Source organism: Phallusia mammillata, chromosome 5 (genome assembly GCF_965637545.1).
Source record: "Phallusia mammillata chromosome 5, kaPhaMamm4.hap1.1, whole genome shotgun sequence".
Lineage (NCBI taxonomy): Eukaryota > Metazoa > Chordata > Ascidiacea > Phlebobranchia > Ascidiidae > Phallusia > Phallusia mammillata.
In genome coordinates, this window is record NC_137256.1 from 1,088,761 (window position 1) to 1,102,815 (window position 14,055).

Below are 14,055 nucleotides of genomic sequence, written 5' to 3' on the forward strand. Positions count from 1 at the left end.
CGTGAGGCAATTTTTGGGGGACCGCGAAGCAGTTGAAGTAATTCTATAATCTTATTTGGCGTCAGTTTGTGCCATTAAGTAAGTTTAAATCAAAGTAGAATTGAGAATCGACTGTCTCCATTGCTAAACAATGACCTTTATTAAATGACAACTAACAAAAATACAATTGTTCGCGCACAATCGTAATGTTTTTGTCCTGTTTGTGATGTTACGTGCTGTCTTTGGATGATTGTTATGCGCAATTTTGCATAACTAGCTAAAATCCTGCAATCAACTTTCGTTTTTATGAAATACACATTCAGGCTTGAGGACCGCGAGCCCTCGAAATAATGGCAAAGGGACCGTTTAAAAAAAAAATTGGAAAAAGTTTGGGAACCACTGCTATAATCCAACGTGTGGTTGAAATCTTTATTGGTCAACGCGGACGCTTTAGACAAGCCGTAGCAATAATTCAGACCAGAAATCGAGAAGTTTTTTGGATTACTTTGATCCAAAAAATGACCGGCTGCGTAGTTTGGTTTGTTTTTAGAAACGCTTTGATAGATTATACTGACTTCAAAATTTGTTAATCAGTGCAAAGATACTGAAAAGATAAACAATAAAAGTATCAATAATTTAATTAAAATTTGTGTGAAATAGAATCGGTATTTGTATCTTTTATAATGTGCAAGTTAAAAAAAGTTTGTAGTTTGGGAAGTAATATTTCAAGAATACAAATTGACCGACAACTACTGTTCACTCATCCGCCGACAATTTGTTGACAACTTCACAGTTGGTTAATTTTCAAATCCACGCTCAAGTTAAAATCTGTAAAATAAATCAGTTTTTTTTAAAGAAAACAAAATGTCGTCTTGCAGTAGTGAAGAATCGGAGGTAAGGTTATCTACTGAGGTTTCAATTTTTGTAGGAACAAAAAGACAATCTGCCATATTTTGAACAGAAATTACTTAACGTTAAACCCTTTTAAATCAACAAATAAAAAGTCTTGACTCTTGAACAGTTTTGGGCAAATTAAATTCATTACGTTTTAATAAAACAATGATGCTTACAAAAAATCTGAAACAGAAGAATTTTTTTGTTAAAATCTTTACAATATCTTTAAAGTTGCACATAAATTAACTATAGTTTAAGAAAATTAGTTGCAACATATTTTAGTTCATTACTTTTTGTAAAATGTATATTTCCAGGATGATTGGGAGGAACCACAGTTGAAATACGATCGCATGGGAAATGACCTTCTTGAGATTTTAAGAAAAGACGCTGCTTCATGCATTGCACTACATGAAAAGGTTGCTCACTTATCCCATTTCCATAACTTGACCAAATTAAACATTACTCTTTCCATGTTTTAATTTTATTAGAACACTAAATACGGATCTGTTCAAAAGTTTTATGGTAAAAATAACGACCCATATAGTAGTGAAGGGACGAATACCCGGTACTCGGTATCAAACGATTTCAATGGTATCGATACTCATACTCGGTATCGAAATATTATACCTAAGTTTTCGATACCAACGTGCGAGTACTGAAGGCCGATTTACACCATAAAAATACAGGCAACTTTTGGCCAATATTTGCTTCGGACAGCACAAAATCGGGAAAAAGTTCCGCCAGTTACGTATATTTTTTTCACTATCATGTGGTGATTACATTTTTCTGCATGTGTGTGTGCCCTCCGACCATGGCAGATAAATTAGACAATGAATCAACTAAGTACAACACTACACTTAAGTACTCGGTAATCATACTTGGCATCGAAGGTACATACATGTGGTACTCGTACTCGGTATCGTTACTCGCTTCAAAACCTGGTATCATCCCATCACGACCATATAGACATGAAAAGTGACATGCTTTATATGGCAAGAGCATTTGCCGAAACATTTGAAAAACAAAGCATGTCACTTTTAACATCTGTATGGGCCGTTATTTGCCCCTTTAAACTCTTATTAGGTTATGCCAAACACTGCAATATATCAAAAGCTTGAATACTTCAAAGTCAATCTTAAGGCAAAGTTTACGCACCCCTGGTGTACGCAAATCAAATATGTTAGACTTATATTTGAAAACTATATTTGTTGTAGTTTGTTGCACTTGGAACACATTGGGGAACCGTTCATATTCTTGATCACCAAGGCAACAACATAACAAACAAACAGTTCACATCTGTAAGTATGCTGTGTTGAATATGTGATAGTGGTGGAATATTGTGTTTTGTATTTGTTCATTATTACGCTGATCACACCCAGAACTTTTTACCATTAAATGTTTAATAAGCTTGTGCTTGAACACAACTTCAGAAGCTGGCAGAACAGTCATGTAGATGTGCTACCATTTTTGTTTAACTTAATAGTCCCAGTGGCTACCGTGCTAGCCCCAAAACTTTTTTCGCATGTTTGTATGTTCCCAGTCACCTCCAATGAGTGGATACTATGGAATAATAATTACATAAGTGCAACTTAATATGCATTGGATGTGGTGAACTCCTTACAATATTTGAATAATATTTATTTTTTCTGCTGGTAGTAGCAACATGTGTGTCATCACCATGATTACTTTGAAAACTATCGTCAGTTGTTACTCTAATTGTGTTTAACAGTTTCCTGTATTTCAGCACAGCACCACGGTGACCGGCATAGCTTTGGATGAACCTGGAGAGCATGTCGCAAGTTGTTCGGATGACGGCATCGTTTCCGTGTCAGGACTTTTATCGGATGCACACAATCAACTTCTTACCCTCGACCAACCAGTGAAGGTAAAAATGATTGTACTCTTGCAGTTGTTATAAAGACATGGCCAAAACAGTACTTGGGTTATAACCACAAATAAGTAATTGGTACAGTTTGCTCCATTTTTTTTTCATGTCAAAGTATATTTGGTAAGCAATTGCACTCTGTGAGCAACATAAAAGAAAGAGTTTTAAATATTTATCTGTTGTGAAAAGTCATGACTGGGTAAATTTTTCAGTTTAGCATCATGTAACAAAATTTAAGCATCAATATTTGGCATTATAGGGGTTTAGAAAATACAATTAATTTGTGGAAAAAATGCTAAAAGTTTGTAAAACATGTACGCAAGCGTCTACCTCCAAAATCGCTCGGTGACAAAAAATTAGCAAAAATTAAACAGACTTTTACTTATTTCATCTTTGCAGGCAGTTGCATTGGAGCCCGGATACACCAAAGGCTCATCAAAGAAAATAGTGATTGGAACCGATCGTTTGATATTAAGTGAACGATCCTGGCTGAGACGATCCCAGCAAACTCAATTACACAGTGGAGAGGGTCTTGTAAGGAATATTAAGTGGAGGTCAACTCTGATAGCATGGGCAAACGACAAGGTTTGTAGCAGAATAGTGGAATAAGATAGAATAACCCAAAAAGTGGTAAAGTCTCTGGCTTGTCTTCCATTAAAAATATTTGCTTAAAATTGTCATCTTTTCATAGAAGATAAAAGTTTTTGTTTTGTTTAAGGTGAAAGTAGCAGAATGACTGAGCTGAAAAATAAATTACATAGCAATGTCATCTTTTTTCTATTTTAAACATTTCAAATTTTTTACATTTTATTTCAGGGTGTTAAAGTGTACGACACGAAACAGAATCGTCGTATTACACACATCCCACGATCAAACGAAGCCAGTTCATCAACGAACCTTGTACGACCGGAGATTTATCCTGCTCATATAACATGGAAGGATGACAACACATTGCTGGTCGGATGGTTTAATGATATTAAGGTAGTTGTAACCGGTTGTAAGTTTATTTTAGTCTATGTTGTGTTTCCATAGTTTCTAACCTAAGTCGCATTTAACTATCACCAAATGAGCCCAACAAACCATACGCTGATACTATTGGAAATTTGATGAAAACCTAACATCACCCAAATCTTGTTTACATTTGCACATTTACATTTTTGTCTATGAAATAGCATTAGTCATTCCTAATCAGTGCTGTATTGAGTAGCTTTTCAGTAATAGAGTAACAAATTTGGTTTGCTTAATTATTAGCGAAAGTAAAGTAATGTTTTCACGTGCAATTACCATCAGCTTGAAGACTGTAGTTCAAGCATTCTGCAGTTATGAAGGAGTGTGTATGCTGCTAGTGATAAAATGCACATTGGTATTTTTTAGGTTTGCGAATTTCGACCTGCTCGAGATCGGGAAGGTTCAAGACACTGTGTTATAAGTGAGTGTATTTGGGAAATGATAGTTTCTGTTTGTGTTTTTCTGGGCTTTTTCTTTGCTTTTGCCCACTGTTAGGTAGGCGTTGTGAAAAGTTTTTCTTAATATATCATATGGTACAAAAATATTTACAACAAGTATATGTGACACGTTGTAAAATCTGACTCGGAAAATTAAATATTTTAAAAAGACTAAACACAGGTTTTAAAAGTATTTTTCACCCGTGTATGTATGTTTAATTGTTTGACTCTTTCACAATTTTGCTATGATGTAAACTACGTGAACTTCTGCAATAGAAACCCAAAATATATTCACTGCTTGGTACATTGTAAATAAGTTTCTACTATTTTTTTTTATCAAACCCAACTAGCCTGTAGCAGTTGACTTGACCACTATTTTTTCCAGCTCATTTGTTAAAGACGGACTTTGCTTGTTGTGGAATCGTTCCACTCGGAGATCAAATTGTCAGTTTAGCTTTCATCGTCGCAAAGGAGGAATTAAACAAATCTGCTTCCGGAGGTAAGTAGGCCATTCCTGGTTACCTCGTATGTATGAAATCTGGAAATATATATACAGCAGTCTGATTTCCGATTACTATTTAAATCAAACTGGCACAAACAACACACAAAATGTTGGCACTTAAAATTAACATGCATCGTTTAGGGTTGCTGACTCTATATTGCAAAAATGTATATTATGCTACAGATGCTTGTAGTCAATGGTAACTCCTTTTTAAGCAAATTCTCTTTGTTGCATATTGTGGCCCATGCAGTGCATTTTATTGCATACTGAAAATTTTGAAATTCTGGTCAATCACATTTTAAAATTTAGAATGGCAAAAAAATCTTGGAAGATTAAAGTTGTTTAAATTCCTGAAACAAAGTCTGTGAAATTGTTTTCAGGTGAATCAAGTCAACAGGACGAAGTTTCAAAGCGGCCTGAACTTCGTATTTTGGAGCCTGATCGAAAAAATCGAGATGGTTACGTTGAAATATCGAGAGATGCTCTTTCCATTCGCGGCTTCCAAAGTTTTCGATGCAATGATTATAGTCTTGGTAAATAATATGAAAATAGTCATGCCTTGTTTGAGAAAAGATTTCAAAATACTGGAGTGAAATTTAAGTAACCAGTTTTGGAGTGATTTTGGTAAACGAAGGGTTTTGTTATTACTAATATAGTTGTTGTTAGATCTAATGGTGACCAAATGTACCACAGTTATAGTTGGAAAATAAATTTATAGCTAGATTTTGGATAAGAGCAATATAATTCCAATATATCTGTAGTGATTACATAAGCATTTGTCGAAATGTTTGGACTTATTTCACCTGTTTAAGAGTTTTTTAGAACATTGTTTTTTATTTCAGCATCTGCGGGTGGAGAGTTATACGTTGTTTCACCCAAAGACATCGTTATTGCACAACAACGCGACGAGGATGACAAAATAACGTGGCTACTTCAAATAAACCATCACCGGGAGGCACTGGAGGCTGTCAAGCAGTTTGGCAAGCGACTGAAAAAGCATACATACATGGTATAAGTTCTGTTGTTTGCAGCAGCGCAATGAGTAGGGCTCTGTTACTAACACTTTTATATATTTATTGTAAACAAGTATTAAAAAATGTTAAAATTTGTCATAGTACACTTGGTTTATTAAACCAGTAGTTCTCAAACTGTGCGTCGCGGCGCCCTGGTGCTTTAAACCAGTAGTTCTCAAACTGTGCGTCGCGGCGCCCTGGTGCGCCGTTTTAATCTTCCAAGGGCGTCGCAGAATATTTCCGTTTCGTGGCTTTTGGTGGTTCTATCAATCAACACAACTTTAATAATAAGTTTCCTCATTAACTTTTATTTGCTGGTGCGTCGCAAGTCCAGAAAAACTTGTCCAGGGGCATCGCAACAATGAAATATTATTAAACACTGTATTAAACGCATCATACCAAGATTAGCCTAATATTGCCAGGTATTATAACTGATGTCTTGCCATATGGAAATGCTTGAGAGACCTCCTTCATTCAGTATAATGCCTTTGATAGGGCTGACATACTATAATTTATAAATGAAACAGTTTTTAGTATGTCATAATCGCTGGATTTACATGGATGCTTCAAAATATTGATGAATTTTTGTTCATCTTACATGTTTAAGTTTAGGTTTTAAATGACACACAAAAATACTAAAATAAGGTACTTACTTTAAAATACTATACCAAGTCTTTTTTGGCAAAAGGTTTACATTTATGTTTGCCTTTTTATTTTGCAGGAAGTTGGGAAGTCTTATCTCACTCATCTTTTGGACATCGGTGATTTCAGAGAAGCTGCTCAAAACAGCCAAGAGATTCTCGGCAACAATATGATGTTATGGGAAGATATCGTAAGTTAATTAATCGTTTTGTGTTGGTGGTTAAAAACATAAAAATATGTTTTGTTTCTGACATGGAGAAATACTAGGGATGGGCCGAGCCGAGCCAGAACCCGAGTACTCGGTACCGAGCATCGCAGTTTTTAATGCTCGGTGCTCGGCCGAGCAGTTGCACACACTTACCCGAGCGTTAAATTTGCATATTCATGCCCTGCTAACATATGTAACTAGTGTTCTAAAGGGTGTCTATGAACAAAAACGAATGATTTTTCAAATGCACTAGATGGTGGAAAAACGCGTACTTAATGGGCATGTACAGCTTAATAATACACCGCCGGTGACGTAAGAGGCCTTGTAGAGCTAAAACGTAGAAAGGGGATTTTTTGTGACGTCATAATGCACCGAGCGTGCTCGGCCGAGCACCGAGCATTAAAATGAGATGCTCGGTGCTCGACCAAACAGAACATTTGCAGTTTTGGCACATCCCTAGGAAATACCACTGTATTTGATATTTAATAGATATTATGCAAAAAGGCAACAAAAGGTGTTTTTTGTTGTATTTAAAAAACTTCTGAGTGTATAAAGGGGCACGACTTTTTCCTGTTCCAATGTTTTTTATTCCTAAACTTCAGATAAAAAACATAATTACATTGATGTACAGCAGTGTTTCTCAATCTTATTCGAACCGCGTACCACCTATCATAACCCGTGTTTGAATGGATAGACCAACAAATAGGCCTATTTTCCTAAACTGGCTAGCACTTTTAGCAATTTCAAAAGAATGTCCAAAACACGAGTTTCGTCCAAACCAGGGCTGATCAGTTGGGTTGGTTGAGTTGCATATTTAGATTAAATTAGGTATTACAGAAAGTTACTCGCATACCACCTGAAAGTTCTGGCGTACCACTAGTGGCACTAGTGGTACACGTACCACAGTTTGAGAACCACTGATGTACAGACTACAATTAACCTTATAATCGATTACAATTGAGTACCCTTAGTTTTGTACAGGTCATGCCAAATTTCTTCTAAAAAAGTTTTTTTGTTGTAATTTTAGGTGGACAGATTCTCATCGGAGGGCAAGTTATCGGTAATCGCTCCCTTCCTCCCATTGGGCGATCATCATTTATCGGAAGTTTGCTACGAAAAAGTTCTCGGACATTTTCTCAAAAATGATCATTTGGTCAGTTATAATATTTGGTGGAAATGATAGATTTAAACTACACTTACATATTAGCAGTGGTGAGATTCAGCCGGTTCGCACCGCTTCTATAGAACCGTCTCACGAAATTTGCACCAGTTCTTAGAACCGTCTCACGAGATCAGCGAACCGGTTAGCATTACTGGTTACTGTCAATAGATTTTTGCATCTTATCTCATACACCGATTTTTGAGATCCAGCTAAAAAAACATTACTTTTGTAAAAGAACCGGCTAACAAAAAATTTGAATCCCACCACTGCATATTAGGTACCCAATTCACAGTTCGAAAGATTTTAATGAGAAACTAACAGGCCAATATATATGTACATGAAACATGACGTTTTGACAGCAACTTGTTTCAGTCTTAAAATTGCTGTTGTTGAAAATCACTGTTCTATACAAATATGTGGGCTTGTTTGTTTCTAGTTACTTACATATTATTTTGGTTTTGTGCGACCAGTTAACAAATTTCTCCTGGACCAGTTTGCAAGCTGATATTTTAAAACATTTAATTTCTTGATTGTTACTTTTCTCCAGGGTTTTGCCAACCTGTTGGGACATTGGCCAAGCAACCTTTACAACATTCAGTCAATGACGATGAAAGTTTTAAAATATCTCGATCGGGATCCAAAGAACGAAATACTTCTTGATGCTCTCGCAAAACTGTGGGTTAAATTAATACTTGCTGTGTGATATTTCTCAAAAACTAGCACGCTGATGTAACTTTGCAAAAGTTTGTTATGTGACAAATAGCATAAACATCTTGTTAGTTTTATCCTTTGTGTGTTAAGTGGTACAACTATGTGATTTTTTGGGACATTGGTTCGAGTAATCAGGTCAAACACACTGACTGTTATGTCAAAAGGATATGGACAAAACCTTTTTAAGTTTGAGTTGGTGCTTTTTAATGGTGTATAGTGAATTAGTAAAAAGGATATAAAATACATAAAATGAAAATATAGAGGAGATTCCATATTGTAGTATTCTTTGGGAAATTATTCAAGATATCAAACAAATCAAAAATGTGTGTTTTGAACCATAACTTTATCCAGTTTTTTAATTTTATTTTTTCGTCTCTTCAGGCATATTGCGGACCAACGTTTTGACCGGGCTTTGTCAATTTATCTCCGCTTACAACATCCAGCGTCATTTGCGCTGATCAGGAAACACAATTTGTACAAAGCATTACAGGTTTGTGAGATTGTACTTGGTTGATCGGTCAGGTGACCTTGTTTGTAGTAACCCCCCAAAAAACAATTTCAGTTTTTCACATATGTTGTGTTGTCGAGAGGGTAATACAAACCTACAAAAATATATAAACTGTTGCTGTCAGGCAAAACATATAAAATAAATAATGCTCTTATGGAAAGTGTATTGTTTTGCCCACATACATAAACACCACATAAACAAACTAAATAACGCTCTCCTGAAACAAAATATTTTGCTTTAACCGATGTTTCCATTCAGGTAGCAAAAAATATTGTGATTTAAGGAAATAAAAAAATTGTAATTTTGTTAAAATTTTGTAACTATATAATTCTTAAGTTGCAAATAGTTAATAGGTTTGGGTTTCTCACAAAGACAGTGTATCCACAATTAAATCTTAGCTGTGGAATTATGAACATTATATTTTCTTTATTACCAGGAAAACATTCTCCCATTGATGTTGTTCAACAAAGAGGAGGCCGTGGATTTGTTACTAGATCACATGGAATATGTTCCAGTAAGTCGCAAATATCATTGAGCACACCACAAACTCTAGTTATGCCGTTCTGTAACACAACATAAGGCAACTGTTCGGTTCTGATTTTTAAGTGCTTACCAACAATTTTGTTCCAACAGTTGTATGCAAATTTATATATGTTTTCACAACAAACATAATCAATGTGATTATCAACACTCTGGCAATATTTTCTCAACTTAGATAAAATAAAAGGTATACGGCCAAATGCTCAATAAGTAAAATAGTAAAACAAAACATGTTTTCTTCTAATCTACAATTCCTTTCGTAATTGCACGAAAATTAAGCCCACTTACATTTTATATAAATCCTCTTGTGACTTGTTGCAGATCGACCAGGTTGTTGCAGAATTGAAAGATCGACCAAATCATCTGCACAAAGTAAGTTACTGTTGATTGAAACAAAAGTTTATTTCTTAATTCCAAACCACATAAACCAAATGGGCTTCACACACTTTTGTTGTCGCTCGCCCAACCTAATTAAATGACAAGCCAACTTTGAGCAGCAACATAGGGGAAGCACATAAATTATTTGTCATGAAATAGTTTATTTACTGTATAATGTAGAGTTACAATCAAAACTTAATGTAATGCTCCATTATGTTTGCAGTACCTTCACGCTTTGTTTTTGCGCGATTCACATCTGGGAGGTGAATACCATTCCTTGCAAATCCGACTTTACGCTGAGTTTGACCGCAGAAAATTGTTGCCTTTCCTCAAATCAAGGTTTGTTATAAGCTTGTGTAAAAGTTGCTTATAACTAATAGGAATGCACATGTTTGATAAATATGGTACTGTTATTTTAAATACTGTTTAAAATACTTTGCTTATCCATTGGATATTTGACATTTTGTACAAAACTATACGCTTCAGTGAGTTGAATTTTGTATGAAGTCATGTGTTAAAATACGAATAATTTAACAAACAAAATCTTATGCGTAGCATGAAGTAAATTTTCTCAAAAACAATATGTTACCAAGTGGAAAATGTTTTACCCTCACATTTATTTGTACCTTACAATATATATTTTGTTTAGCACCTATATTGCCTTGGAAGAAGCCTTAAAAATTTGTGAAGAGCGAGAATATGTTAAAGAGCAAGTATTTCTCCTCGGTGAGTGAAAGTTATGTGACTTGTGATCAGCCGAACAATAAAATTTCTTCCACCAAACTACAGGTCGAATGGGAAATGCATCGCGAGCTCTAGCTTTGATCACCGAACATGAAAGTGACGTTTCGAGCGCAATCGAGTTTTGTAAAGAGCAAAACGATACACAACTGTGGAATGAACTTATCGACAAATCAATCCATAAACCTGGTAACTTGAATTTTTATGACATATAGATTTTATGGAAGTCATTTTCAAGTTTGTGGCACACAACAGTGTATTGTTCATTCTATGCTTGTTTATTCATTAATTACCCAACCCAAAACATGTATTTTTGATGAAAACTATATGTTAAATAGCAACGATAAACATAGAGTCATAACTAGGAGCAGCTCCGAAGTGCGATCATAGGACGCACATTGATAGTATACCTGACCTATTAACAATATTGTGATTCAACTTTCAACGGGTTCATCACTGAGCCTAGAGTGTGAGTCCTGCATGGATTAAATCCCATCGCAGGCTTTTTATCTCCCCAGTGCCTTACCATATGTGTGAATACTTGTGTTAAATGGAGTTGAAATGATGTGACAAACATTTTTTTCAGAGTTTATTCGTGGTTTACTGGAAAACATTGGAACTCATGTTGATCCGATAATCCTCATCAAGAAGATCCCAACAGGAATGAACATCCCAGGATTACGGGATGCTCTCGTCAAAATCTTACAAGTAAACATTTTGTAGCAGAAAGTTTTAACTGTGAAATTAATATTTGTTGATTATTAGCAATATAGTACTTGAAATTTGTTTGAGTGGTTTTTACTGCTTAGAGATCCTATGCCCACCATTACAAATTGTTATCTGTTGTAAAAATCACACTTAAGGAAAGTGCTCTGCCTTTAAAGTGTTGGTTTTAAATCAAAGCTAACTTTAATTTGAATTTGTTCAGTATATTCTTGTCACTTTCATTCACAATTTGTTTGTTTCATTGCAGGATTATTCAATGCAAACAGCTCTGTGGTTCGAATGCAAACATGTTTTATCTTCAGATGTTCTTGCACTAATGAGAAAACAATTGAAAATCAGTACAAGACCTTTGAAAATTGACGGTATGTGGAAATTTATCACAAATGCCACTGGCATAAACCAACAAACATAAAATGGGCACAAAGTCATGATTTTGACAAAAACAATTTTCTTACATAAGATTTTTAAACTTTACTTTTTACAAAAACTTACTTCACCAGTAGTTTTTTATTGCAAATGTACCTGTTTAAAACGAGAATACTTAAAATGAGAGTTTTTGCTGGTATTATAATTTTTTTAATTCTTCCCTGTCCTGTATTATATGATCTGAGTTTTTGCAATTTACCATTAACACTTAGTATGCAACAATATTGTTTCCAATATTGAATTTTTTGAGTGTCTTGTTTTTTATATTCTGATTCTTTGCAAACTTCCTGTGAATATTTTCAGAGGACCGTGTTTGTGATGCATGTGGCAGAAATCTTATTTGCAAAACCGGTAAGTTCTCAACCTTCTTTATCCAAGACAAATTGCTTTCTAAGTTTTTGTTTAAATTTTCCAGGAGCCTTCGGATCCCGCCACCCTCTCGATCTTCCTGTGGTCGTTTGTTTTCTCTGCCAACATTATTTCCACGATGAGTGTTTGCCATCACAGAATCAGGTTTGAATACACGTTTTGTGAAAATTAAAAGTTTTAAAATTGAGTTGAGTTTATTTCGCTTGGTGAAAGAAAACATAGCGACACAATTGCACTAAAACAATCACCAACCTGGAAGAGCTGCGCAATGTCATGCGGCGCAAAAATGGCACAATTGGGGGACTAACTATGAAACTGTCAAAAGTCCATCGAACAAAATAATAACCAATTTTGGGATGGTCAGGCTGTTCACATTGCACCAACAGACACTAAGCTTTTTGTATTAAACATTTTAGTACATTACTTTTGCAATCACCAGCAGATAAAAACTTTATTTTCACATTCTAAAGATCGCGAAAGGTATATGCTGAACACTGAACTTTTCAAGTACAAGCATAAAATGAATAAACAATAATGTGTGTAGTGATATACTAAATAACATACAACAATTTCCAGGGCGAGTGCAGTGTATGCAAGGGGAAAGTGAGACACAGATGATGTCACTACATTACGTCACATGTACGTCGTTAATCATTGTGCCGTCACCTACATAGCAACACTGAGCATTCAATTTTGCAATTTTCAGTACTTCTTTTTGCATTGATTCTTTGTGATTTACTTTTTTCTTGCTTTCCGTGCAATAATAAATTACTCGTTTTGTGAGAGTCGCAATTTTGTTTCATATTTGCGATGAGATGCGTGTAGTGGTCGTTAAGCAAATATTGTCCACAACCTTCACTGAGCTGCGAACAATCTTATCCGCTCCAACGCTCAGAGTAAATAACGTTTACGAATGGAACCGTCTCAGTAAATAAAATCCACTGTTAGTTTTCAAACGTCTTTTGCCTTATTTTTGAGAAAGTGCTTAATGGTCTGTGGGTTAAATTTTGTGTTTGAAGTTTAGACTGTGAAATTGTCATTGAGAGACAAAGAAAAACGTTCAAATAACCCCTATTTTAAATAAACTGCGATACGTTGTTTGCGACAGTTCGCTGCAAGACAACAAGGTAGCGACGTGCCAAAGTCAGTAAACATGTTATTATCACTCATTAATTTAAATCAGATAAAATTCGCAAGCTGTTTGTGAAATTTACAAAAATATCTGGTCATTGGCAAGAATTACGAACGAATTTTTCAGATGTGTTGTTGGTTTTCAGAAAATAAAGGCCGAGAAAAAAATCTTGCGTTTATCGAATTAATTTTTAAAGACCTTTTTGAAATTCCTGGCGTTTTTCACATCGATTGGATCAAAATGGTCTTAAATGATTTGAATATTTAGTTAAAATTTCACAAGTACAACAGGTTAAACATTATTTTAGAATGGGCTAAATGATGAATTATTGATAAGTTTCGTTTTAAATGAAGGCTTGCTACAACCTTATGAAGGTTATGTTTATTTTACTCGCAAAACAAGAATGAAGTCAAACGAAGAAAATGGGTCGATGTAAATTTGTGAAAGTTTTTACGCTTGGTGAATTTTCTGGAGTGTTACCAACCTTTTTCAGTAAACAAGCTTTCGGGAAGAGAAATTGTGAGCGAATTTGTTTGAATGCAGGTGTTACCGTGTCGTGTCGTACTATGTTGTAATGTGTTTCGCAAGTGACAGGAACGCCAGTGTAAATATGTTTACAGGTTTTAAGTGTTTTGCAGTTTTAGAACGCAGGACTGACAAATGAGTTGCAATTTGCTTGCATCGCAACAACTGTACAGTTTTATGACAAGCTTGTGTGCTTTAGTTTATCATATATTATTGTTGTTTTTAATGCCACAAATGTAATCACAAAGTAATGATGTGGCTTTCTTTAC

The 14,055-nt window shown here is 35.0% G+C and overlaps 1 protein-coding gene across 1 annotated transcript; it reads left to right on the forward strand.

The window, feature by feature from the left end:
* Positions 1-642: 642 nt before the first annotated feature.
* Positions 643-12,921, forward strand: LOC145230548 (vacuolar protein sorting-associated protein 41 homolog). The gene is made up of 24 exons (XM_080095991.1): positions 643-873; positions 1,188-1,289; positions 2,088-2,171; positions 2,618-2,758; positions 3,158-3,343; positions 3,575-3,739; positions 4,133-4,187; positions 4,589-4,702; positions 5,086-5,238; positions 5,548-5,714; positions 6,440-6,550; positions 7,596-7,721; positions 8,278-8,405; positions 8,823-8,931; positions 9,386-9,463; positions 9,811-9,861; positions 10,091-10,206; positions 10,517-10,593; positions 10,657-10,797; positions 11,195-11,316; positions 11,582-11,696; positions 12,064-12,111; positions 12,176-12,273; positions 12,706-12,921. The coding sequence occupies exons 1-24, from the start codon at positions 844-846 to the stop codon at positions 12,745-12,747; spliced, it is 2,559 nt and encodes an 852-aa protein (XP_079952117.1). The 5' UTR covers positions 643-843; the 3' UTR covers positions 12,748-12,921.
* The last annotated feature ends 1,134 nt before the right edge of the window (positions 12,922-14,055 follow it).

Excerpts from the sequence above, each read along its gene's own strand:
- LOC145230548 (XM_080095991.1), top strand. The coding sequence starts at position 844 with ATGTCGTCTTGCAGTAGTGAAGAATCGGAG. Across the intron at positions 4,703-5,085 it reads AAACAAATCTGCTTCCGGAG|GTGAATCAAGTCAACAGGAC; the intron begins GTAAGTAGGCCA and ends AATTGTTTTCAG. Across the intron at positions 5,239-5,547 it reads ATGCAATGATTATAGTCTTG|CATCTGCGGGTGGAGAGTTA; the intron begins GTAAATAATATG and ends TTTTTATTTCAG.